The 27,281-nt window shown below is 42.7% G+C and overlaps 1 protein-coding gene across 1 annotated transcript in view; it reads left to right on the forward strand.

The window, feature by feature from the left end:
• The window catches only part of LOC124002541 (serine/threonine-protein phosphatase 4 regulatory subunit 1-like), a 46,341-nt gene that overhangs the window by 11,746 nt on the left and 7,314 nt on the right, over positions 1-27,281 (forward strand). The window contains exons 12-16 of the mRNA XM_046310009.1: positions 8,645-8,952; positions 11,088-11,177; positions 19,384-19,569; positions 21,829-21,990; positions 24,087-24,187. Coding sequence (XP_046165965.1) covers positions 8,645-8,952; positions 11,088-11,177; positions 19,384-19,569; positions 21,829-21,990; positions 24,087-24,187 — 847 coding nt within the window. The remainder of the gene's footprint in view (positions 1-8,644; positions 8,953-11,087; positions 11,178-19,383; positions 19,570-21,828; positions 21,991-24,086; positions 24,188-27,281) is intronic.

The following is a 27,281-nucleotide window of genomic DNA, read 5'->3' on the forward strand; positions in this document are numbered from 1 at the left end:
GAGTTTATGTAAACCTCCGACTTTATTTTTGGGGGTTCTAGTCAGGATTCTTGCAGCCGTATTTATTTAGTGCTTTATCCGGGTAGCCGGAGAGTATAGCATTGCAGTAATCTAGAAATGACAAAAACATGGATGAACTTTTCTGCATAATTTTGACAAAACGTTTGATTTTTTGCAACGTTATGAAGAAAGAAAAAAGCTGCCCTTGAAATTTTCTTTATGTTTTCGTCAAAAGAGAGATAGGGTCCAGAGTAACGCAGAGGTCCTTTTAATTTTATTTGAGACGACTGTTCAAGATTGTCAGATCCAACAGCAGACCTCTGTTTTGTCCGAGTTTAAATGTAGAACATTTGCCGCCATCCACTTCCTTTAGTCTGAAACACAGGCTTCCAGGCTAGGCAATTTTGGGGCTTCACCATGTTTCATCGAAATGTACAGCTGTGTATCTTCCGCATAGCAGTGAACGTTGACCTTGTGTTTCCGAATGACATCACCAAGAGGTAGAACATATTGTGAAAACAATATTGCCACTACATTTACATTTACATTTAGGTCATTTAGCAGACGCTCTTATCCAGAGCGACTTACAAATTGGTGCATTCACCTTATGACATCCAGTGGAACAGTCACTTTACAATAGTGCATCTAAATCTTTTAAAGGGGGGGGTGAGAAGGATTACTTTATCCTATCCTAGGTATTCCTTAAAGAGGTGGGGTTTCAGGTGTCTCCGGAAGGTGGTGATTGACTCCGCTGTCCTGGCGTCGTGAGGGAGTTTGTTCCACCATTGGGGGGCCAGAGCAGCGAACAGTTTTTTGACTGGGCTGAGCGGGAACTGTACTTCCTCAGTGGTAGGGAGGCGAGCAGGCCAGAGGTGGATGAACGCAGTGCCCTTGTTTGGGTGTAGGGCCTGATCAGAGCCTGGAGGTACTGAGGTGCCGTTCCCCTCACAGCTCCGTAGGCAAGCACCATGGTCTTGTAGCGGATGCGAGCTTCAACTGGAAGCCAGTGGAGAGAGCGGAGGAGCGGGGTGACGTGAGAGAACTTGGGAAGGTTGAACACCAGACGGGCTGCGGCGTTCTGGATGAGTTGTAGGGGTTTTATGGCACAGGCAGGGAGCCCAGCCAACAGCGAGTTGCAGTAATCCAGACGGGAGATGACAAGTGCCTGGATTAGGACCTGCGCCGCTTCCTGTGTGAGGCAGGGTCGTACTCTGCGGATGTTGTAGAGCATGAACCTACAGGAACGGGCCACCGCCTTGATGTTAGTTGAGAACGACAGGGTGTTGTCCAGGATCACGCCAAGGTTCTTAGCGCTCTAGGAGGAGGACACAATGGAGTTGTCAACCGTGATGGCGAGATCATGGAACGGGCAGTCCTTCCCCGGGAGGAAGAGCAGCTCCGTCTTGCCGAGGTTCAGCTTGAGGTGGTGATCCGTCATCCACACTGATATGTCTGCCAGACATGCAGAGATGCGATTCGCCACCTGGTCATCAGAAGGGGGAAAGGAGAAGATTAAACGGAACCTTGAGGAACGCCGACACGTACTATTGACTTGTCAGAGAACAAGCCATCCAGAGACTAACTGACATCTTTGTGACAGATAAGATCTAAACCAGGCAAGAACTTGTCAGTGTAGACCAATTTGGGATCTCTCCAATAGAATGTGGTGATCAATGGTCAAAAGCAGCACTAAGGTCTGGAGCACAGATATAGAGCCTTGGTATGACACCATTAAAAGGTTATTTACCACCTTCGAGTGTAGTCTCAGTGCTATGATGGGGTCTAAAACCAGACTGAAGCATTTTGTATACAATGTCTTCAGGAAGGCAGTGAGTTGTTTTCTGTGAACTTTTTTGTAAAATATTTGAAAGGGATGGGAAATTCGAAGGTACGTTGTTTTTTAAAACATTTTCCAGGTCAAGGTTTGGCCTTTTCAAGAGAGGCCTTATTACTGCCAATAGGGTCCAGTATACAGCCTGAGGATTTATAGGCCATTGCCATTTTCATGAATGTGTCGAGATATAGGATAAAACTATTTGAGTGTCTCCATTGATCCTAGGTCCTGGCAGTTTTGTGCAGCCTCAGGACAACTGAGCTTTGGAGAAGTATGCAGATTCAAAGAGTAGCCCTTAATTTGCTTTCTAATGATCATGAACTTTTCATCAAAGAAGTTAATGAGTTCATCACTGCTGGAAAAATATGATCGAGCAGCCGTGAGGGCTTTGATATTGCATAGTACTGGTCTTGCCAAGCTAGTCGGTAGACTTCCAGTTTGGTGGAGCACCATTTCCGTTCAGATTTTCTGGATGCTTGCTTCAGGGCTCGACTGCATCTAGGGTATTACGCAAGGTTAAATTTAGAACATCGGTTAGGTGGTTAACCAATATTTGTATGTCCTTGGGTCTGGAAGGGCATCTATGAATCTTTGGGTTGTTTGAGAATTCATACCACTGCTTTTGATAATCCTTGGTTGGGGTCTGAGCAGATTATTTGTTGCGATTGGAAACATAATAAGATGGGGGTTCGATATTCCAGATTATGAGGAAAAACATTATGATCCACTATTTATTCCACTGGACAAAACTAGACCAGGGTATGACTGTGACAATGAGTAGGTCCAGAGACAGGTTGGACAAAACCCACGTTGATGGCTCCGAAAGCCTTTTGGAGTGGGTCTGTGGACTTTTCCATGTGAATAATTAAGGTCACCAAAATTTGAATTATCTGCCATGACTACAAGGTCCAATTAGCAATTCAGGGAACTCCGTGTGGAACGATGTATACGGCCCAGGAGGCCTGTAAACAGTAGCTATAAAAAGTGATTAAGTAAGCTGCGTAGTTTGACTAGAAGCTCAAGATGAAAACGCAGTATTCTTTGGAGGGGTAAATTAAAATGTGCAACACCTCTGCCTTTGCGTGATGTGCGGGGGATGGTCACTCGTGTAACCAGGAGGAGAGGCCTCATTTAACACAGTAAATTCATCAGGTTTGAGCCATGTTTCAGTGATGCCAATCACATCAGGTTTATGATTAGTTTATTGACTGACTGCCTTGGAAGTGAGGGATCAAACATTAAGTAGCCCTATTTTGAGATGTGAGATCACTCTTTCAATTATGACAGGAATGGAGGTCATTTATTCCAGTGAGATTGCTAAGGCAAACACCATCATGTTTAGTTTTGCTCAACCTAAATCAAGCCACAGACTGTCTCAATGGTCAGCTGACTACACTGACTGTGCTAGTGGCAGACTCCACTAAGCTGGCTGGCTAACAGCCTGCACCCTCTCTCATTGTGGAGCTAGAGGAGTTAGAGCCCTGTCTATGTTCATAGATAAGATGAGAGCACCCCTCCAGCTAGGATGGAGTCCGTCACTCCTCAGTATGCCAGGTCCTGTTTGTGGGTGAGTCCTAGAAAGGGGGCCAATTATCTACAAATTATATATTTTTGGGAGGGATCAGAAAACAGTTTAACCAGCAGTTGAGACTCTGCTGTAAAGCTCATCACTCCGCCTAACTGGGAGGGGACCAGAGACAGTTACTCGATGCCGACATCTTTCTAGCTAATTTACACTCTAGAGCTATGTTGCGCTTGGTGACCTCTGACTGTTTCATCCTAACATCGTTGGTGCCGACGTGGAAAACAATATCCCTATAATCTCTACACTTGCCTGTTTTAGCCTTAGCCAGCACCATCTTGGGGTTAGCCTTTACATTGGTAGCCCTGCACAATGTGTATGATTTCTGGATGATTCTTTTTAAGTCTAATATTGCAGGTAATGGAGTCACCAATGACTAGGGTTTTCAATTTGTCAGAGCTAATGGTGGGAGGACTGAGAAGGTTCAGTCTCTGACTCGCTGCTTAGTGGGGAGAACCTGTTGAGCGACACCGGTTGAGTATACCAACAGCATTTCTTTCCAGAAGCTTTGAGAAAATTGTCCGGCTGCAGGGACTTTGCAGGGGATTTATACTACTGTCTGTACTTCCTGGTGGCACAGATGCTATTTCATCCTTTCCTACACTAAAATTGCCATTGTCTAACAATTGCATCTGAAGCTGTGCTTGCAACACAGCTATCCTCACTGTAAGGTGGTAGTTGTCATGTATGTTATTAGTTCAGCGACTGCATTTAGATGTTAATGTTACTACTTAGGTTTTTCTGCTGGTGGAGGTCCTATAGAACCATGTCCAGATAAAGCGTCCGAGGTGAAAAAGTTCAATAACAAAAATTGGGCTAAGGAAAAAAACTAAGACGTTGGTAAATCTATTTTAAATGACAAACCGAAAAGTTTGACAAGTGTTAGCCAGAACGAGATGAGGTAAAATCTACTGAGTTAACAGTAGATGAACCCTCAAACTTTTTTAGCTTATAGTTGGCTGTCAAAATTGGACTGATCAACGTTGTGGAAAAGTAGCCTGCTCGCCCTTCTGCAGCTTGCCTGCTAATGCATACTTGTACCAAGCCACATTTTGACAACTGAATGAGAACTTGCCAGCCTACCCTCCCATTTGATCGATGCCAAATACATTTGATTGACAACTAAGAGATATGTTACCTGTGGATAACAGTCCAAGTGTAGCATAGCTAGCTAGCTATGTGATTCACATTTCTTGCTAGTGGAACGAACCGGCTCATAGCCCGTAACAAATAGAGACCCTGTGGAGATCAAGGAATAAAACATTAACTAAAGTAAACTATATACAATAAACAATTGTGTGTAGTGTAAGTGAGTGGTTGTGTGCATAGTTGGTGAGGGGTGTTGAGGTGCCAAAAAAGTCACAAACTGCCACAACCAAAAATAAGTGTCTGCATGGAGAGTCTCCAATGAATGGGGGAAGGTGTACTTATCCACGGGACACACCTGAGGCCAGGTGTCCCATTTCGCTGACGACCCTCCCAGCTCCATCCACCAACATCCTAATAAGGAAAGCAAGACAAACAAAATACTGCCCTGGTTAACACTATCTCACTCCCCCAGCCAACCTCGTCCTCTCCAGACCTCAGCAACCTTTGCGCACGGGAAGCAACCTTTTAAGAGTAAAGAAGAACGAGGACAGCAGGGAACAAGACAATAAAAAAATAAACAGTGGTCTGTCATGTGGACGACACACGTGCTCGGGGGCCACGCATATGAGAACGCGTGTCCACTGATCAATAGGACCAGATGCGTTCAGGAACAGGGCGCACGAGAGAGCAAGTCAGCAAAGACATTATCAGACCCCCTGCACATCGAGATGGAATGCCTGTAAACAACAAACACCAATCTCCTTATCCTCTGGTTAGGACACATCATAAACCTCAAGGTAAGAGGGTTATGGTCAGTGTAGACCACAATAGGTACTACACCCGGATTTTGATGATCTTCGGATGTTTTCACTGACGAGACTCCCAGTTAGACAGCAAATGTTCCTTTTGTTCCATAAAGATTATTTTTATACCCAAAATACCTCCGTTTGTTCTTCACGTTATGTTCAGAAATCCACCGGAAATAGCGATCACGACAATCAAAACTATATCCATAATATCGACAAACATGGCAAAACATTTTTATAATCGATCCTCAAGGTGTTTTTCAAATATCTATTCGATAATATATCAACCGGGACAGTTGGCTTTTCAGTAGGACCGGGAGAAAAAATGTCTACTTCTCTCTATTACGCAAGAATCACTCTGAGAGCCATCAGCTGGCCACTTACGCAATGTGTTAGTTTGCGCTCATTCTTCAACATAAAGGCGTGAAACTACGTCTAAAGGCTGTAGACACCTTAGGGAAGACGTAGAAAAATGAATCTGGTTGATATCCCTTTCAATGGGCAATAGGGATGCATAGAAAGACAGGGGTTTCAAAATAAGGGTCACTTCCTGATTGGATTTTTCTCAGGATTTCGCCTTCAATATCAGTTCTGTTATACTCACAGACAATATTTGTACAGTTTTGGAAACTTGAGTGTTTTCTATCCTAAGCTGTCAATTATACGCATATTCTAGCATCTGGTCCTGAGAAATCGGCAGTTTACTTTGGGAATGTTATTTTTCAAAAAATAAAAATAGTGCCCTCTAGCTTCAAGAGGTTAAACTGAAAAGGTTCTATATCGTTGGCGGTAAGCCTCAGGAACAAATTCATAAATCTGTAACAGACATTTTAACCTTATCATAGCTGACACTGTCGGCTACACCAAGAGCTGAAACTTGCCCTTTACCTGTCAACACACTGCAAGATTTAAAGTGCGATCAGAATCAGGCCAACTCCTAGTGTCGGCAACATGCTCAACCAACGAAAATAACATCTCAGGATCCTTACAAAATTTTGGCAACAACCGTAACTTTACAACATTATGAAAATTGTACGGGGCACTACCGAGAGAGAAGCGACCCCCTAGGTAAATCTTGGTCACCTTCCCAGAGCAAACTCTCCTGAGTTAGTACACTCCAAATCCTGTTTAAATTCCAATTCCTTTTCATACTTAACACGATCATGCTCACTATCATGCTCCAGCTTAACACAATCATGCTCTAGATGTAACAGAAGCAGTTCTTTCTGCTGTTAAAAAGACTACTAGGGCTAACAGTCGGAGGGGACATTCTAACAAGATGGTGAGGTGCATGTCCTCGGCAGAGGCTGCCCCAGTGGTAACTTCTTGTATACCACTCTCCATAAAATTGGCCTTCAATATCAACCAAACATAATGTTTTTAGACATTTATCACTAATTTCAACCTGGTAGTGTTCAGCGATCTTCCAACAGCTGTTTTAGTACATTATTTTAAGTTCCTCTGTTGGAATGCAAATGAACTCGTCTACATTAGACGCCATAGTCACAAGTAACTACTAAAAATAATCTCGCTCTTCCCCTCTGCTGAGCAGACCAGACCACAACAAGAGAAACGCTGGGCACCACAGGAGAGAGATGATACATAAGGAGCTTCCCCAAATCCTGCAATAACTCAACCCTAGTCTTTGTGCGGATTCGTGGTGGATTACGCACTGTACCCCGCTGGCATGGGAAATAAAAACAGCACGCTGGCGGATTCCCCCCAAGCCACAGATGTACCCCCGAGACAACTGCTCAGTCCACGGACACCACACAAACATAAAATAACCATGCCCAACGTATTCTAAAGTGAAACCTGTCACTAAGCCTAACAGCGGAAAAGTAAGGCTCTAGCTCCGGGTAGCAAATGGCACTACGCTACCCAAATCTCCCACTGGGGTACACAGCAGATTGTACTCACCTCCTTGGACCGATGTCCCAACAGCAGGTAGAGCAAGAGTTTCCAGCCTGGGCAGGGGCCTGGAAACGAACCAATGTTACACTCTCCAACGCAGCACACAACCAGCCACCCACTGCTGTGGAAAGTTTAACAAAGGCAACCAACACTGGGCCTACCAAACAGCACAACTCAATTTTTGTTTTACAAAAGATGCAAACAAAGCACCTAACTTCAGTTTTTCTACCAAACAAAATACACTTACCAGTTATCTTAACAACACTAGTATTATGCCTACTGGCATACTTTTTCATGCAGCGCACCATTTGATGTCGTCACCGGACTACTAAAGTCACTGATGTGTCTGCAAGGTACTATACCAAACACTTAAGACAATGCAGTGAATACCAACCAGTGCGCATCCCAAATAGCATTAACCCATCATAATGCAACAACAACAAACTATCCACCAAAATGTCTAGGAACCAACCTTATAATCCCGGACTAGCCCCCACAACCGGCTCGTAGCCCATAACACAGAGGGTGACAACACGGGGATCAAGGAATAACAACAAAAATATTTATTAACTGAAGTTAACTACATACAATTAACAATGTGTGTAATCAGTAGTGTACGTGAGTGGTTGTGTGCATAGTTGGTGATAAGGAGGGGTGTTTGTGAGGTGCCAAAACAAACAAGCCACAAACTGCCACAACCAAAAATAACAGTGTGTCTGCGTGGGGAGTGTCTCCTCAATGAATGGGGATAGGTGTATTTATCCACATGGCACACCTGAGCCCAGGTGTGTCCCATTTCGCGGTCTATCCTCCCAGCTCCGCCCACCGACATCCTATTAAGGAAAACGAGCAAAGAGACCATTTGGCTGACAGTGGGAGGGTAGCCACACCAGCTAACCAAATAACACTTGTATCTCTAGCTTTAGCCACCGATAAACGATATGGGGGATAAAGTCGACCACACACCCACTCGCTAGCTTAGCTAGCTAATGTTAGGCTCTGTGTTTCTAGCTTGCTAAATAAATCGATACATAAATTGATTAAACTAGCCTATTTGCCATATTTTTTACTTGTGGTCATTCCCCATGCTAGTTTGATTGTATTGACATGTCCAGCCTTAGTTACATTTGTCTGTTTTTTGTGCAAAACATTGAGTCATTGAAACAACAATGCATTATTTTACCCCATTTGAAATTTTTGTCAAATATAACTTATTTTATTACCTCTTATGAGGTTGGTTTTGTAGCATAAACTGGGAACTTTATAGTTTTGCCTAATATTATGATTGTCTGTTTGTCTCAGATCTGCAAAGTAGTTAAAACGCTGTCAGTTCCACTTTAATAGTCTTTACATTTGACCTGTGTATTCAAGACCATGAATTTGTGTCTTTGTGTCTGTCTTTCCGTATGTGTCTCCCAGCCCAAGTGCAGGTGCTCTCAGCTGCCCTGAAGGCTGCCCAGCAGGAGAGACAGTCTGAGGATACAGAGGGTCAGTCAGAGAGCCAGCCTCCAGAGGATGGGAATGGGGAAACAGATGAGGAGTTCTCCCAGAACGGAGGGACCGCAGAGGAGGAACAGACACCTAACGAGCCTCCCCAGCAGACCACAGATTCGGCACCCATAGAGGAACTGAAAGAGACCGAAGTGGAGTCAGAGCCTCCGGTGTCTCCGGAATCATCCCCCGACTCACCTGTCCTAGTACGGGACGACTCGGACCACAGCAGTGTGGTGAGTAGGAATGTGCAGCTCTCCTTACAGGCATGATTCAATACACATCTAGATACATGGGCTTCAATACATTTACTTTTAGCTTGAAGGGATTTGATTAGTGGAATGAATCGATGCAATGCACTAACAAATGTTGAATGAACACATTCATTTTCAATTCTAAATTAATATCTGATACTGATGGAGCTGAGCGTGCGCGCATGTGTGCACAGAGTGGGGTGCCTTATAAGGATCCGCAGAAGGCGAATGTTAAATCTGACGTTACCGTCAATATTATTCGCCAAAGTACAATCATTGGACAATAAATTGGATGAGGTACGATTATGAATATCCTTCGAACGGGACATCAAAAACCAACATCTTATGTGTCACGGAATCGTGACTGAATGATGACATGGATATTCAGCTAGCAGGATATACGCTGCACTGGCTAGATAGAACAGCACAGGGAGAAAAATAAGACGAGGGGGGGCGGTATGTGCATATTTGTAAACAACAGCTGGTGCACATTCACTGTTAGGTCTACCTACACCTGTTGGATTCGGCGCTCGTGACAAATACACTTTGATTTGAAGTATTCAACCCCCTGTGTCAATTCATGTTAGAATCGCCTTTGGCAGCGATTACAGCAGTACGTCTTTCTGGGTACGTATCAACAAGCTTTCCACACCTGGATTGTACAATATTTTCACTTTATTTTTATAATTCCTCAAGCTCTGTCAAGTTGGTTGTTGATCAAGTCTTGCCATAGATTTTCAAGCTGATAAAAGTCAAAACACTCAGGAACATTTCATGTCGTCTTGGCAAGCAACCCGTCTATTTGCGGCCTTGTGTTTAGGTTTTAGTCCTGCTGAAAGGTACATTTTTCTTCCAGTGACTGTTGGAAAGCAGACTGAACCAGGTTTTTCTCTAGGATTTTGCCTGTGCTTGGCTCTAATCATTAATATTTTTTTATCCTCCCCAACTTATCAAGTCCTTTTATATAACCTTTTATTTAACTTGGCAAGTCAGTTAAGAACAAATTCTTATTTACAATGACTGCCTACCCCAGCCAAACCCAGAAGACGCTGGGCCAGTTGTACGCTGCCCTATGTGCGCCGCCCTTGCCAATGACAAGCATACCTATAACATGATTGCAGCAATCACCATGCTTGAAAATATGAAGAGAGCTACTCTTATGTGTTGTATTGGATTTGCCCTAAACAGAACACTTTGTATTCAGGGCATAAAGTGAATTTCTTTGCCACATTTTTTCAGTTTTACTTTAGTGCCTTATTGCAAACAGGATTCATGTTTAGGAATATTTGTATTCTTTACGGGCTTCCTCTTCACTCTTTCATTTTAGGTTAGTATTTTGGTGTAACACCATGTTGATCCATCTTAAATTTTCTTCTATGGCAACTATTTATCTCTAACTGTTGTCATGTCACCATTGGCCTCATGGTGAAATCCCTGAGCGGTTTCCTTCCTCTCCAGCAACGGAGTTAGGAAGTGTCTTTGTAGTGACTGGGTTTATTAATACACCATCCATAGTGTAATTACTAACTTCACCATTTAATGGCTACTTTTTTGTTGTTGTTGACCCATCTACCATTAGGTGCACTTCTTTGTGAGGCATTGTAAAACATCCCTGGTCATTTTAGTTGAATCAGTGTTTGTAATTCACTGCTCGATTGGGGTATAGAGAGAAGGTAGTCATTCAGAATGAATGTTAAACCCTATTGCACACAGTGACTCCATGCAAATTATTATGTGACTTGTTAAGCACATTTTTACTCCTTAACTTATTTAGGCTTGCCATAACAAATGGATTTAATACTTATTGACTCAAGACATTTCCATTTTTAATTAATTTGAAAAATGTCTTCCACTTTGACATTATGGGGTATTATGTTTAGGCCAGTGACCCAATTCTCTTTTCAAATTCAGGCTGTAACACAACAAATTGGAATAAGTCGAGGTGTGCGACTACTTTCTGAAGGCACTGTATCTCTGTATATGAGTTTCTCTTCTAATTGTCTATATGTCTGTGTGTGCTAGCTGACTTTGTGGTTTGTGTCCTAGATGACTGGTATGTTTGTATGTGTGCTAGCTGACTGATATGTCAAACTGTGTGTCCTGCCTGTTTTGGATAGGAGTCAGAGCTGATCGAGAGTGTGGAGGAAGAGGGGAAGGAGGACTCTGCTCCCAACCAGCTGTGTGAGGAGGAGAAGTCCATGGTCCAGGTCAGTTCTGCCAAACACTTTCTAAGCCTTTCTACTTTACATATTGTACATACATCGAGGGAGACCTTTATTAACATTTATGATTCAGTCAAGTCTGGAGTACAACTAACTACCTTTAAGCTGCCATATGTTTTGTCTGAAAATAGTTAAAGCGATCCAATGTCCAATGAATTGCGATTGACAAGATCTAGGGCCAGTTTTCTGATACCAGATTTAGCTTGGACTAAAATGCATGCTCAATGGAGAAGCTTATGCCCAGTGCAGATCTAACAGCTGACATAAGGAGAGATGTTGCGAGACCAACGTTTTAAAATGTTTAGTTGTAGACCAACTGACTAGACTGTCACGTGGAAGCACAATGTATATATTTATGCAGGTTATTTAAAAGTTGCTAGCTACTTTTAGCAAGGTGTTTAACAAACAGGTTTCATGAATTACATGCAGCCACTGTCTGGCTCACTAGAAAACACATCACCAGCCTCCTGCTCACAAGCCCAGTGCCTAAAGGAGCTGAAGAGAGGATCATCAAGCTAGGATAGCAACAACAACAAAAAACATTACTCTTCAATATTGTGATGGGAAATGCATAGCACAATTTTTTCTTTTTTTCTCACTTCTGTGAAAACAAACTGTCCACTTAGGAAGCAACACTGATTGACAATAAATTCCACATGCTGTTGTGCAAATGGAATAGACAACAGGTTGAAATTATAGGCAATTAGCAAGACACCCCCAATAAAGGAGAGGTTCTGCAGGTGGTGACCACAGACCACTTCTCAGTTCCTATGCTTCCTGGCTGATGTTTTGGTCACTTTTGAATGATGGCGGTGCTTTCACTCTAGTAGTAGCATGAGACGGAGTCTACAACCCACACAAGTGGCTCAGGTAGTGCAGCTCATCCAGGATGGCACATCAATGCGAGCTGTGGCAAGAAGGTTTGATGTGTCTGTCAGCGTAGTGTCCAGAGCATGGAGGTGCTACCAGGAGACAGGCCAGTACATCAGGAGACATGGAGGCCATAGGAGGGCAACAACCCAGCAGCAGGACCGCTACCTCCGCCTTAGCATTTGCCAGAGAACACCACGATTGGCAAATTCGCCACTGGTGCCCTATGCTCTTCACAGATGAAAGCAGGCTCACACTGAGCACATGTGACAGACGTGACAGAGTCTGGAGACACCGTGGAGAACGTTCTGCTGCCTGCAACATCCTCCAGCATGACCGGTTTGGCGGTGGGTCAGTCATGGTGTGTGGTGGCATTTCTTTGGGGGGCCCGCACAGCCCTCCATGTGCTCGCCAGAGGTAGCCTGACTGCCATTAGGTACCAAGATGAGATCCTCAGATCCCTTGTGAGACCATATGCTGGTGCGGTTGGCCCTGGGTTCCTCCTAATGCAATACAATGCTAGACCTCATGTGGCAGGAGTGCAAGAGGAAGGCATTGATGCTATGGACTGGCCTGCCCGTTCCCCAGACCTGAATCCAATTGAGTACATCTGGGACATCATGTCTCGCTCCATCCACCAACGCCACGTTGCACCACAGACTGTCCAGGAGTTGGAGGATGCTTTAGTCCAGGTCTGGGAGGAGATCCCTCAGGAGACCATCCGCCACCTCATCAGGAGCATGCCCAGGCGTTGTAGGGAGGTCATACAGGCACGTGGAGGCCACACACACTACTGAGCCTCATTTTGACTTGTTTGAAGGACATTACATCAAAGTTGGATCAGCCTGTAGTGTGGTTTTCCACTTTAATTTTGAGTGTAACTCCAAATCCAGACCTCCATGGGTTGATAATTTTGATTTCCATTGATAATTTATGTGATTTTGTTGTCAGCACATTCAACTATGTAAAGAAAAAAGTATTTAATAACTTGTTGTGTTTGGAGGACAAAGAATGCTGAGTTGCATCCAAAGAACACCATACCTACTGTGAAGCATGGGGTGGAGACCTCATGCTTTGGGGCTGTTTTTCTGCAAAGGGACCAGGACGACTGATCCGTGTAAAGGAAAGAATGAATGGGGCCATGTATCGTGAGATTTTGAGTGAAAACCTCCTTCCATCAGCAAGGGCATTGAAGATGAAACGTGGCTGGGTTTTTCAGCATGACAATGATCCCAAACACACCACCCGGGAAACGAAGGAGTGGCTTCGTTAGAAGCATTTCAATGTCCTGGAGTGGCCTAGCCAGTCTCCAGATCTCAACCCCATAGAAAATCTTTGGAGGGAGTTGAAAGTCTGTGTTGCCCAGCAACAGCCCCAAAACATCACTGCTCTAGAGGAGATCTGCATGGAGGAATGGGCCAAAATACCAGCAACAGTGTGTGAAATGAGGACTTACAGAAAATGTTTGACCTCTGTCATTGCCAACGAAGGGTATATATCAACGTATTGAGAAACTTTTGTTATTGACCAAATACTTATTTTCCACCATATTTTGCTAATAAATTCATTAAAAACCCTAGAATGTGATTTTCTGGAATTGTTTTTCTCATTTTGTCCTATCATAGTTGAAGTGTACCTATGATGAAAATTACAGGCCTCATCTTTTTAAGTGGGAGAACTTGCACAATTGGTGGCTGACTAAATACTTTTTAGCCCCACTGTATACAAAAAATGCACTGAAACCAAAATAACTTTTTAGTTTTGGTGATCTTCTCGGCTCTGTGTCATTTTCAAGTCCTCTGGTGGTTACAGTCTAACTTTGGAACGGGTAGCACCATAGAAAGAAGCTTTCTTGATAAACTGTCCATTTTGTCTGTTCTCTTTGGTGGCATTTTTTTTTTTTTTTTAGATAAACAGCTCATTTTTTAATGGTAACTGTGTTACCTGTAGTTGTGAAGCTGGGGGAGAAGTACAACAAAAGTATTTTTTTACATTTATTTTATTAACCTCTCTTGGGTAGGAGGCAGTATTTTCACCTACGAATGAAAAGCGTGCCCAAAGTAAATTGCCTTCTACTCAGGCCCAGAAGCTAGGATATGCATATAATTGGTAGAGTTGGATAGAATCAAATCAAATTTATTTATAAGGCCCTTTTTACATCCGCTGATATCTCAAAGTGCTCTACAGAAACCCAGCCTAAAACCCCAAACGGCAAGCAATGTAGTTGTTGAAGCACGATGGCTAGGAAACTCCCTAGAAAGGCCAAAACCTAGGAAGAAACCTAGAGAGGAATGAGACTATGAGAGGTGGCCAGTCCTCTTCTGGCTGTGCCGGGTAGAAAACACACTAAAGTTTCCAAACGGTTAAAATAATGTCTGTGAGTATAACAGAACTGATATGGCAGGTGAAAAGCTGAGAGAAATCCATCCAGGAAGTGGAATTATTTTCATGTGGCTGTTTTTCAACTCCATGCCTATAGAGAATCCAATGGGTTAGGAATCAGATTGCAGTTCCTATGGCTTCCACTAGATGTCAACATTCTTTAGACATGGTTTCAGGCTTTTATTTTGAAAAGAGACGAGTAAAAAGCCATTTTGGTCAGAGGACAGAGGAAGTATGCAGACCTGATTTGGGTGCGCTCATGTTTGTTATTTTTCCTTTCTATTAAAAACGGTATTGTCCGGTTAAAATATGATTAAAATAAACAACCTGAGGATTAATTCTAAACATCGTTTGACATGTTTCAATGAACTTTACCGGTACTTTTAGTATGTATTCTTCTGCCTGTTGTGACCGCCTTGGAGCCATTGGATTAATGAACAAAACGCGCCAACAAAACTGAGTTTTTGGGACATATAGAGAGACTTTATTGAACAAAACAAACATTTACTGTGTAAATGGGAGTCTTGTGTGTGCAACCATATGACGATCATCAAAGGTAAGTGGTTAATTTTATCGTTATTTCTAACTTTAGTGACTCCTCTACTTGGCTGGTAAATGTTTGTATGTCCTGCACGCACAGGTGATACAGGTGCCCTTCCTAACGCCGTTGCTGTAAAGGAAGGAAACTGCTCACGAACATGACTGTTTTGCTCTAGGTCACCCACAAGCCTCGTAAAACTTGTCTGAAGGTAGCCTGGTACCAGTTTAAAACATTTATGGAAGTGTATATATACAGTGCCTTGCGAAAGTATTCGGCCCCCTTGAACTTTGCGACCTTTTGCCACATTTCAGGCTTCAAACATAAAGATATAAAACTGTATTTTTTTGTGAAGAATCAACAAGTGGGACACAATCATGAAGTGGAATGACATTTATTGGATATTTCAAACATTTTTAACAAATCAAAAACGGAAAAATTGGGCGTGCAAAATTATTCAGCCCTCTTAAGTTAATACTTTGTAGCGCCACCTTTTGCTGCGATTACAGCTGTAAGTCGCTTGGGGTATGTCTCTGTCTTTTGCACATCGAGAGACTGAAAACAGCTCGAGCTCAGTGAGGTTGGATGGAGAGGATTTGTGAACAGCAGTTTTCAGTTCTTTCCACAGGTTCTCGATTGGATTCAGGTCTGGACTTTGACTTGGCCATTCTAACACCTAGATATGTTTATTTTTGAACCATTCCATTGTAGATTTTGCTTTATGTTTTGGATCATTGTCTTGTTGGAAGACAAATCTCCGTCCCAGTCTCAGGTCTTTTGCAGACTCCATCAGGTTTTCTTCCAGAATGGTCCTGTATTTATTTGGCTCCATCCATCTTCCCATCAATTTTAAACATCTTCCCTGTCCCTGCTGAAGAAAATCAGGCCCAAACCATGATGCTGCCACCACCATGTTTGACAGTGGGGATGTTGTGTTCAGGGTGATGAGCTGTGTTGCTTTTACGCCAAACATAACGTTTTGCATTGTTGCCAAAAAGTTCGATTTTGGTTTCATCTGACCAGAGCACCTTCTTCCACATGTTTGGTGTCTCCCCCAGGTGGCTTGTGGCAAACTTTAAATGACACTTTTTATGGATATCTTTAAGAAATGGCTTTCTTCTTGCCACTCTTCCATAAAGGCCAGATTTGTGCAATATCCGACTGATTTTTGTCCTATGGACAGAGTCTCCCACCTCAGCTGTATATCTCTGCAGTTCATCCAGAGTGATCATGGGCCTCTTGGCTGCATCTCTGATCAGTCTTCTCCTTGTATGAGCTGAAAGTTTAGAGGGACGGCCAGGTCTTGGTAGATTTGCAGTGGTCTGATACTCCTTCCATTTCAATAGTATCGCTTGCACAGTGCTCCTTGGGATGTTTAAAGCTTGGGAAATCTTTTTGTATCCAAATCCGGCTTTAAACTTCTTCACAACAGTATCTCGGACCTGCCTGGTGTTCCTTGTTCTTCATGATGCTCTCTGCGCTTTTAACGGACCTCTGAGACTATCACAGTGCAGGTGCATTTATACAGAGACTTGATTACACACAGGTGGATTGTATTTATCATCATTAGTCATTTAGGTCAACATTGGATCATTCAGAGATCCTCACTGAACTTCTGGAGAGAGTTTGCTGCACTGAAAGTAAAGGGGCTGAATAATTTTGCACGCCCAATTTTTCAGTTTTTGATTTGTTAAAAAAGTTTGAAATATCCAATAAATGTCGTTCCACTTCATGATTGTGTCCCACTTCTTGTTGATTCTTCACAAAACATATAAAACTATCTTTATGTTTGAAGCCTGAAATGTGGCAAAAGGTCGCAGAGTTCAAGGGGGCCAAATACTTTCAAGGCACTGTAGATGTCATTTAGTGCCAAAAAATGTTTGTTAAATATGAGTCAAAAAATTATAATCATCCTCATCTTTCTTATATCTGATAGAGGACAGGGCCCGGTTGCACAAAATATCTTAAGTATATTTTCCCTTGATGTTTGCTGAGCTTTAAGTCAGTTGCACAACACATTTTAAGAGAAATTTCCACCTTTAATTAAGTGAAAAAGTTAAAGGTGCCCATGAGTTCACCTTAAGTGCTTCATTCAGTATAGATATCAAAGTAAACAGAATTTGTGGAGGTAAATACTGTAGCTAAACGATGAAAGGTACACAATCCATGGCTACAAAGCTTGCTTTCTAGCTAGTCGCCTACTCTGTGCTAGCGTGACATGCTAAAAAGTAATAGAAAAAAGTTGAGAAAAAATAACTACAATGTTTTATCTAATGAATCAATTTGCTTATCCTGTCTTAAACGTAGAAGTTCTATTTTGCGATCTCAAAATAAATGTAATCTCTTTGAATGAATGTCTCAAGTCTTGAATGAATGTGTTTCCATGTATGAATCTGTTGTTCAATTCATTTCTATGGGCTAATAGCAGTAAGGCAACATTCAATGTTTCATTTTTTGATACCTAAAGGGGTCCTGAAATGTAAAATAAAATAGCTAAATGATCCTCGGTATGACCATCCAAAAACAATTCCATATGCTAGCTTAATAGAACTCTTTAAGGATTAACATGATTTTTAAATGACTACCTGATCTCTGCACCCCACACATACAATTATCTGTAAGGTCCCTGAGTCGAGCAGGGAATTTCAAGCACAGATTCAATCACAAACACCAAGGAGGCTTTCCAATGGTTCGCAAAGAAGGGCACCTGGTCGACGAGTAAAAAGAAAAAAGCAGACATTGAATATCCCTTTGAGCATGGTGTAGATACTGTATTTCTTACACTTTGGATGGTGTATCAAAACACCCAGTCACTACATGGATACAGGCCCCTTCCTAACTTAGTTGCCGGAGAGGAAAGAAACCGCTCTGGGATTACACCATGAAGCCAATGGTGGCTTTAAAACAACTATAGTTTAATAACTGTGGTAGGAAATAACTGAGGATGGATCAATATTGTAGTTACAATATTGGGGGATCCTAATAAAATACCAAATACTCCACAATACTTACAAAAATGTGAAAAGAAGCCTGTACAGAATAAAACATATTCCAAAACATGCATCACGTTTGCAACAAGGCAAAGAAATTAACTTTTTGTTCTGAATATACAATGCATTGTGTTGGATTTTCCCCAAACATAACACATTACTGTGTACCACTCTTCACATTTTCAATCATGGTAGTGGCTGCATCATGTTGTGTGTGTATGCTTGTCATCGGCAAGGACTAGGGAGATTTTTGGTTAGAAAGAACGGAATACAGCTAAGCACACATAAATGCTAGAGGAAAACCTGGTTCGGTCTGCTTTCCAACACACTGGGAGACATTCACCTTTCAGCAGGACAATAACCTAAAACACAAGACCAATTATAAAATAATATACACTGGAGTTGCTTCCCAAGACACCATTTGAATTTTTCTAAGTGGCTAATTTACAGTGTTGACTTAAATCAGCTTGAAAATCTATGGCAGGACTTGAAAATGGCTGTCTAGCAAGGCCAACAACCTACATGACTGAGCTTCAATCCAGGTGTGCAAAGCTCTTAGAGACTAAAGGTGTCCATCCACCAGTTTCCCAGCCAAAACAGTTTGGTAGAGTTTGTGCATATATTATGACAACATTTTGTTAATTTTTGACTGGCTAGTTTTTTGGGGGTGTGGATGTTCGGGCACATAAAACATTCTCTGGAGGCAAGCCAACGTTTGGAGCCAAACGCCTATGCCCCTTCGTTGGTGATTGGTCAACAGTAGGGATTCTTCAATAAAGTCTGTTTATATTGAAAAATACTGCACCAAACTTACTTAAATGTAAAATGTCTTGTATACTTATCTAATCAAGATATATTAGTGTTATCTTATTTTATGTCGATTTGTTGACAAAATGACACAACAAACACAACAAGGTGTGGAAAAGAGAAGGGGTGTGTGGTGAGTTTAGAAACAAATAATACTTTTTCAAAAGTTTTATGTAGGTCTAATTGTTTAAAAAAAATAATAATAAATAAATAAAAGCTAGGATAGCTCACTGCAGCTTAACCCCTCAGAAATTGATAGTTGGCTGTCAGCTTGACTCAAACACTTAACTTCAGCGCACTGTTCTCTGATTGGCTAAACTGACTGTCTCCTCTCAAGTCTTTAGCTAAGATTTGACATGTTGCATTTTGGAAACTCCTCCAGCAGCCGACATGAGATGTCCTAAAACTACACCATTCAGATCAAGCAAACTTTGTTCTAAATCTGCATAAAACAGTCTCGGCTATTAAATGTGAACCGGGCTGTAGTCTGTCCGGGAAACCAAACCAGCCTCCTAACATTTTCTACTGACCGCTGCGGTTGCCATGGCTATGATATTGACAGGTTTTAACCACTCCTCTTACTCTTGTCCCCCCCCCTCTCCAGAATGTGATTCCCCAGCAGCTGCTGGACCAGTACCTTTCCATGACGGACCCGGCACGGGCCCAGACGGTGGACACAGAGATTGCCAAGCACTGTGCGTTCAGCCTGCCCGGCGTAGCCCTCACCCTGGGCCAACAGAACTGGCATTGCCTCAAGGACACCTACGAGACCCTCGCCACTGACGTACAGGTGTGTGCTTTTTGGGGGCACCCCATATCTTTATTTTGGGCTATACAGGTGGGGCCCTGACCGGGGTTGTGTTCATTAAGCACCAAAACTGACTGAAACCAGAAGCGTATAATTTCTTGTTCAATAAGAAACGCGAATTTTCCGTTGCGAAGCGTTTAAAAAAAAAAATCCAGTTGCATGCCCTAATGAACATGACACAGGACACTGGGTTCTAAAGGCACTGACAGTGGACAGGGTGACCCATTCATTTTTGATGAAGCCTATGCAGGGGTGCAATTATATCGAAGCGGAGTGGTCAATGGTGCGTGTGCCTATGAAACTAATAGGATTATATAAAATAGGATTCTGCTCTATTTTTAAAGCGGTCGTTATTGAACAATCACAGTAGAAAGCGTAGCCTGCATGATGATACGTCAGAACGTACCTGTACATCTAACAGCAGGACCAGCTAACTTGCCCGCTAGCTAGCTGGCTAACACTATCAGTTTACAGAGTCACGTTTAACAATAAAACATTTAAAAATGTTTTCTAATCCATTTTGATTTATAATTTGTGTTGCATGTAAATACAGTTGAAGTCGTAAGTTTACATACACTTATGTTGGAGTGATTAAAACTTGGAACATTTCCAGAAAATGAGGCCTACCTTCAAACTCAGTGCCTCTTTGCTTGACATCATGGGAAAATCCTAGGGAGCAATTTCCAAACGGCTGAAGGTACCACGATCATCTGTATAAACACCATGGGACCACGCATCCGCCATTACCACTCAGGAAGGAGATGTGTTCCGTCTCCTAGAGATGAACATACTTTGGTGCGAAAAGTGCAAATCAATCCCAGAACAACAGCAAAGGACCTTGTGAAGATCCTGGAGGAAACGGGTACTAAAGTATCTATATCCACAGTAAAACAAGTGCTATATCGACATAACCTGCAAAGCCGCTCAGCAAGGAAGAATCCACTGCTCCAAAACGTCCATAAAAAAATACAGACTACGGGTTGCAACTGCAGATGGGGACAAAGACCTGGTCTGATGAAACAAAAATAGATCTGTTTGGCCATAATGACCATGGTTCTGTTTGGAGGAAAAAGGGGGAGGCTTGCAAGCCGAAGAACACCATCTCAACCGTGAAGCACGGGGGTGGCAGCATTATGTTGTGGGGGGTGCTTTTCTGCAGGAGGGACTGGTGCACTTCACAAAATAGATGGCATTATGTGGATATATTGAAGCAACATCTCAAGACATTAGTCAGGAAGTTAGAGCTTGGTAGCAAATGGGACTTCCAAATGAACAATGACACCAAGCATACTTCCAAAGTTGTGGCAAAATGGCTTAAGGACAACAAAGTCCAGGTATTGCAGTGGCCATCACAAAGCCCTAACCTCAAGCCTACAGAACATTTGTGGGCAGAACTGAAAAAGCTTGTGTGAGCAGGGATGCCTACAAACTTGACTCAGTTACACCAGCTCTGTCAGGAGGAATTGGCCAAAATTCAACCAACTTATGGGCAGGCTACCTGAAACTTTTGACCCAAGTTAAACAATTGAAAGGCAATGCTACCAAGTACTAATTGAGTGTATGTAAACTTCTGACCCACTTGGAATGTGATGAAAGAAATTAAAGCTTAAATAAATAATTCTCTATTCTGAGCTCTTTTCGGTCATAAGAGACGGTGGCAGGAACATTATGTACAAAATAAGTAACAAATAACGCAAAAAAACCACCCACAATAGCACAATTAGTTAAGAGTCCGTAAAACGGCAGCCATCTCCTCCGGCGCCATTCTTTTTATGGTTACTGCTTGGTTTCCAACAAAAATAAATACAGATTTTTCAGCTTTTATCAGACAGTGAGGTGTGAAAGTGAACAACACGCCATGTGTTGACATAATCTCATCATTAGAGATTGATGCACTGATACCCAGTATGTACATTGCTATGCAAATGACAAGTTCAGTGACTGCTTGGTAACCGCGCTCATGATGTAATATGGAGTTATTAGTTTGCAACCAATACAGCTTGTCATTTTCACTTAAAGCTTAACTTCAATTACTTTTGTGAAGAATAGTGGATTGTTAGATTCATTATTCAATGAGAGGTATTGCAGCTTGGCTGAGGTAGGGAGTGGCTGTGTTAGCCTGTGTAGTCATTGACCGAGGCATATCAGCCATTTCCTCAGAGTTTTTACTCCCTGACACGTGGAAAGGTTTTGGTGTAGGGCCAAGCTGATCTTCTGTCTTTATATTCATTACCACTACAGTGGAAGGTGCGCCGTACGCTGGCGTTCTCCATCCACGAGCTGGCGGTGATCCTAGGAGACCAGCTTACGGCGGCCGACCTGGTGCCCATCTTCAACGGCTTCCTCAAGGACCTGGATGAGGTGCGCATCGGCGTGCTCAAACACCTCTATGACTTCCTTAAGGTGAGACCACCATACATGTAACAAGCAAACTGTGAACCGACTCATCTATCTACATGTTGGTCCACTTGCTGTGCTGTTTTACTAGCCTGGTCCTAGATCTGTTTGTGCTCTTGCCAACGCCATTCCTCATTGTCAAGCCAAACATTGACAATGAGTTAGTATGGTAGCACAAACAGACTGGAACTTTCAGCTGCCACATAGTTAATCTAGATTGGATTTATACTGAACCAAAAATAAACTCAACAATTTCAAACATTTTACTGAGTGTACAGCTCATATAATGTTGTTTTTTTTAACAAGGTAAATTGACAGAGAACACATTGTCATTTACAGCAGCAACCTGGGGAATAGGTACAGGGGAGATGAGTGATAAATGAGCCAATTGTAAATTGGGGAAGATTAGGTGACCATATGAGTACCAGATTAGGAATTTAGCCAGGACACCAGGGTTAGCACCCCTACTCTTACGATAAATGCCATGAGATCTTTAGTGACCACAGAGAGTCAAGTCACACGTTTAATATCCCATCCAATAGACTGCACCCTGCAATGGGCTATTTTTTAGACCAGAAGGGTGGGTAGGAGGCACAGAAGGGTGCCTCCTACTGTCCCTCCAACACCACTTCGAGCAGCATCTGGTCTCCCATCTAGGGACTGACCAGGACCAACCCTGCTTAGCTTCAGAAGCAAGCCAGCAGTGGGATGCAGGGTGGTATGCTAATGGCATATAAGGAAATCAGTCAATTGAAATACATTCATTAGACCCTAAACTATGGATTTCACATGACTGGAAATACAGGTATGCAGCTGTTAGTCACAGATACCATTTAAAAAAGTAGGGTGTGACCACATTTGCCACTTGCAGCGCGACACATCTCCTTCACACAGAGTTGATCAGGCCTGTGTAATGTTGTCCCATTCCTCTTCAATGGTTGTGCGAAGTTGCTGGATGTTGGCTGGAACTGGAACACGCTGTCATAAACATTGATCCAGAGCATCCCAAACATGCTCAATGAGTGACATGTCTGGTAAGTATGCAGGCCATGTAAGAACTGGGACATTTTCATCTTCCATTAATTGTGTACAGATCTTTGTGACATGGGGCTGTGCATTATCATCCTGAAACATGAGGTAATGGCGACAGATGAATGGTACAACAATGGGCCGCATGATCTCGTCATTTTATTTCTGTGCATTTTAAATCGCCATCGATAAAATGCTATTTTGTCCATAGCTTATGCCTGTCCATACCATAACCCTACCGCCACCATGAGGCACACTGTTCACAACGTTGACATCGCCAAACCGCTCGCCTACATCACACCAGTTGGCCGTACTGCCAAATTATTTAAAACAATGTTAGAGGTAGAGAAATGAACATTCAATTCTCTGGCAACAGTTCTGGTTGACATTCCTGTAGCCAGCATACCAATTTCACACTCCCTCAAAACTTTATACATCTGTGGCATTGTGTTGTGTGACAAAACTGCACATTTTAAAGTGGTATTTTACCCATCAGAAGGTGCACCTGTGTAATGATCATGCTGTTTAATCAGCTTCTTGATATACCACACCTGTCAAGTGGATAGATTATCTTGGCAAAGGCGAAATGCTCACTAACAGGGATGCAAACAAATGTGTTCATGTAATTTGAGAGAAATAAGCTTTTTGTGCGTATGGAACATTTCAGAAACATGAGACCTACAATTTACATGTTGCATTTTATATTTTTGTTCAGTGTAGATTTAGATGGCTATCTGATGCACTGCATGATAGTCACCTATTATGTGAGGCATTTGTAGAATGCTGCCTGACTTGACCTGTGTACTGGGTTTATACGGTTGTCACACAACCGATTGTCTTTCACAATAACAATGTGGTTGGTCTAGAGGTGGAGAGACCTTTGTATTTGTGTCTTTTCACTCTTAAACTGGTTGCCTCCATTTCTTTTGATACATGTGCCTTTTGTCACTAATAAAAGAGAATGTGTTGTCCAGGGGTTTTGTAACGATGAATACTGCTCACTTTGGTGAGACATGATAACTTGGATCTGTGGTAATTTCAGCTGTCTGTATCTTCTGTCTTGTCTGCGGCAGTTACTCCATGCTGAGAAGAGGAGAGAGTACCTGTACCAGCTGCAGGAGTTCATGGTGACAGACAACAGCCGCAACTGGAGGTTTAGATACGAGCTGGCCGAGTAAGTCTCCGGTTAATTTAGATCAGGGCCAATCTTTGTCATTCATTTAGGATTGAGTCCTCCATATTTCTCTCTAGAGGGCCCACTTGCCACAAGTCTCTGATGGCATGCACCATTTTAGTAGTCAACTTGCATGGGCCTTTCAATGGCTTAGGGAGGGATCACAGAGTTCTATCCAGCTGCATCCTCAAAGAATGCGCAGACCAGCTGGCAGGAGTGTGTACGGACATATTCAACCTCTCCCTATCCCTGTCTGTCATCCCCACTGGCTTCAAGATGTCCACCATTGTTCTGGTACCCAATCAAACAAAGGTAACTGAACTAAATGACTATTGCCCCGTAGTACTCACTTCTGTCATCATGAAGTGCTCTGAGAGGCTAATCAAGGACCATATCACCTTACCAAACATCCTCCATGTTAAGTAATGTTACTTTCCCCAACAAGAGAAAAAATGTTGCTCAAACAGAAGGGGGAACTGAGTCACTGACAACAACCAAAACAAAACGGGTGGCGTTTTAGGAGGGGTTCTGAAAGACAGTTATGGGGGTGTCCACTTAACTAGCAACCACTCCTGGAACCTAAGACACCCACCATGAGCACCTACTGAATTTGCCCGAGAAGTGGCAATCAAACGAAAAACCCACACCAATCGTAGACAGGAAGCAAACCAAAAAGGTGGCACAAAATGAAAATCAGGGAAATCAGATAAAGGAATGTTTATCGAGAAATCAAAATAGGGAGAGCTAAACTAAAGGCGTTAACCCTCTGCATCTACACTATACAGAGCATTCGGAAAGTATTCAGACTCTTTCATTTTTTCCACATTTTGTTATGTTACAGCCTTATTCTGAAATGGATTCAATTATGTTTTTCCCCTTCATCAATCTACACACAATACTCCATAATGACGACGCAGTATTCAGACCTTTTGCTATGAGACTCAAAAGGGAGCTCAGGTGCATCATGTTTACATTGATCATCCGTGATGTTTCTACAACTTGATTGGAGTCCACCTGTGGTAAATTCAATTCATTGGACATTATTTGGAAAGGCGCACACCTGTCTATATAAGGTCCCACAGTTGACAGTGTATGTCAGAGCAAAAACCAAGCCATGGGGTCGAAGGAATTGTCCGCAGACCGCCAAGACAGGATTGTGTTAAGGCAATCTGGTGAAGAGTACCAAAAAAATGTCAGCAGCATTGAAGGTCCCCAAGAACACAGTGGCCTCCAATCATTCTTAAATGGAAGAAGTTTGGATCCACCGAAACTCTTCCTAGAGCTGGCCGCCCAGCCAAACTGAGCATTCTGAGGAGAAGGGCGTTAGTCAGGGAGGTGACCAAGAACCCAATGGTCACCATGGCAGAGCTCCAGAGTTCCTCTGTGGAGGAGGACAACCATCTCTGCAGCACTCCTCCAAATAGGCCACTAACAGGACAACGACCCTAAGCACACACCCTTAAAAAGTCATATGATTATTGAATACTTTCCAAATGCACTGTAAATGCAGCAGCAATACCACCCTGCATCCCACTGCTGGCTTGCTTCTGAAGCTAAGCCGGGTTGGTCCTGTTCCGTCCCTGGATGGGAGACCAGTTTCTGCTGGGAGTGGTGTTGGAATGCCAGTAGGAGGCACCCTTTCCTCTGGTCTACAAAAAGATCTCAGGGCAGTGATTAGAGACATTGCCCTGTGTAGGGTGCCATCTTAAACTAGTGTCCTGACTCTCTGTGGTTACTCAAGATCCCATGGCACTTATCGTAAGAGTAGGGGTGTTAACCCCGGTGTTCTGGCTAAATTCCCATTCTGGCCTTAACACCATCATGGACACCTAATCATCCCCAGCTTACAATTGGCTCATTCATCCCCCCTCTCCCATGTAACTATTCCCCAGGTCGTTTGTGTAAATGAGAATGTGTTCTCAGTCAACTTAGCTGGTAAAATAAGGTTAAAATGAATAAATAAAAAATCCACTTTGGTATTGTGTGTAGGACAGTGACCAGAAATATAAATGTAATCAATTTTAAATTCAGACTGTAACAACAACAAATTGTGGAAAAAGTCAAGGGGTATGAATACTTTCTGAAGGCATTTAACACTGGTCATTGTAACAATGTTTACATACTGTTTTACCCACTTTATATGTATATACTGTATGGCTCATCCTATATTCAGTTGAATTCGGAAGTTTACATACACTTATGTTGGCGTCATTAAAACTAGTTTTTCAACCACTCCACAAATTTTTTGTTAACAAACTATCGTTTTGGCAAGTCGGTTAGGACGTATACTTTGTGCATGACACAAGTCATTTTTCCAACAATTGTTTACAGACAGATTATTTCACTTATATTTCACTGGATCACAATTCCAGTGGGTTAGAAGTTTACATACACTAAGTTGACTGTGCCTTTTAAACAGCTTAGAAAATTTCAGAAAATTATGTCATGGCTTTAGAAGCTTCTGATAGGCTAATTGACATCATTTGAGTCAATTGGAGGTGTCTACCTGTGGATGTATTTCAATGCCTACCTTCAAACTCAGTGCCTCTTTGCTTGACATCATGGGAAAATCAAAAGAAATCAGCCAAGACCTCAAGTCTGGTTCATCCTGGGGAACGATTTCCAAACACCTGAAGGTACCACGGTCATCTGTACAAACAATAGTACACAAGTATAAACACCATGGGACCACGCAGCCATCATACCGCTCAGGAAGGAGACACATTCTGTCTCCGAGAGATGAGCGTACTTTGGTGCGAAAAGTGCAAGTCAATCCCAGAACAGCAGCAAAGGACCTTGTGAAGATGCTGGAGGAAACGGCTACAAAAGTATATATATGCACAGTAAAACGAGTCCTATATCGACATAACCCGAAAGGCCACTCAGCAAGGAAGAAGCCACTGCTCCAAAACTGCCATAAGACTGCCAGACTACAGTTTGCAACTGCACATGGGGACACAGATTGTACTTTTTGGAGAAATGTCCTCTAGTCTGATGAAACAAAAATAGAACTGTTTGGCCATAATGGCCATTGTTATGTCTGGAGGAAAAGGGGGAGGCTTACAAGCTGAAGAACACCATCCCAACCGTGAAG

The sequence above is a fragment of the Oncorhynchus gorbuscha genome, linkage group LG18 (assembly GCF_021184085.1).
Source record: "Oncorhynchus gorbuscha isolate QuinsamMale2020 ecotype Even-year linkage group LG18, OgorEven_v1.0, whole genome shotgun sequence".
Classification (NCBI taxonomy): Eukaryota; Metazoa; Chordata; class Actinopteri; order Salmoniformes; family Salmonidae; genus Oncorhynchus; species Oncorhynchus gorbuscha.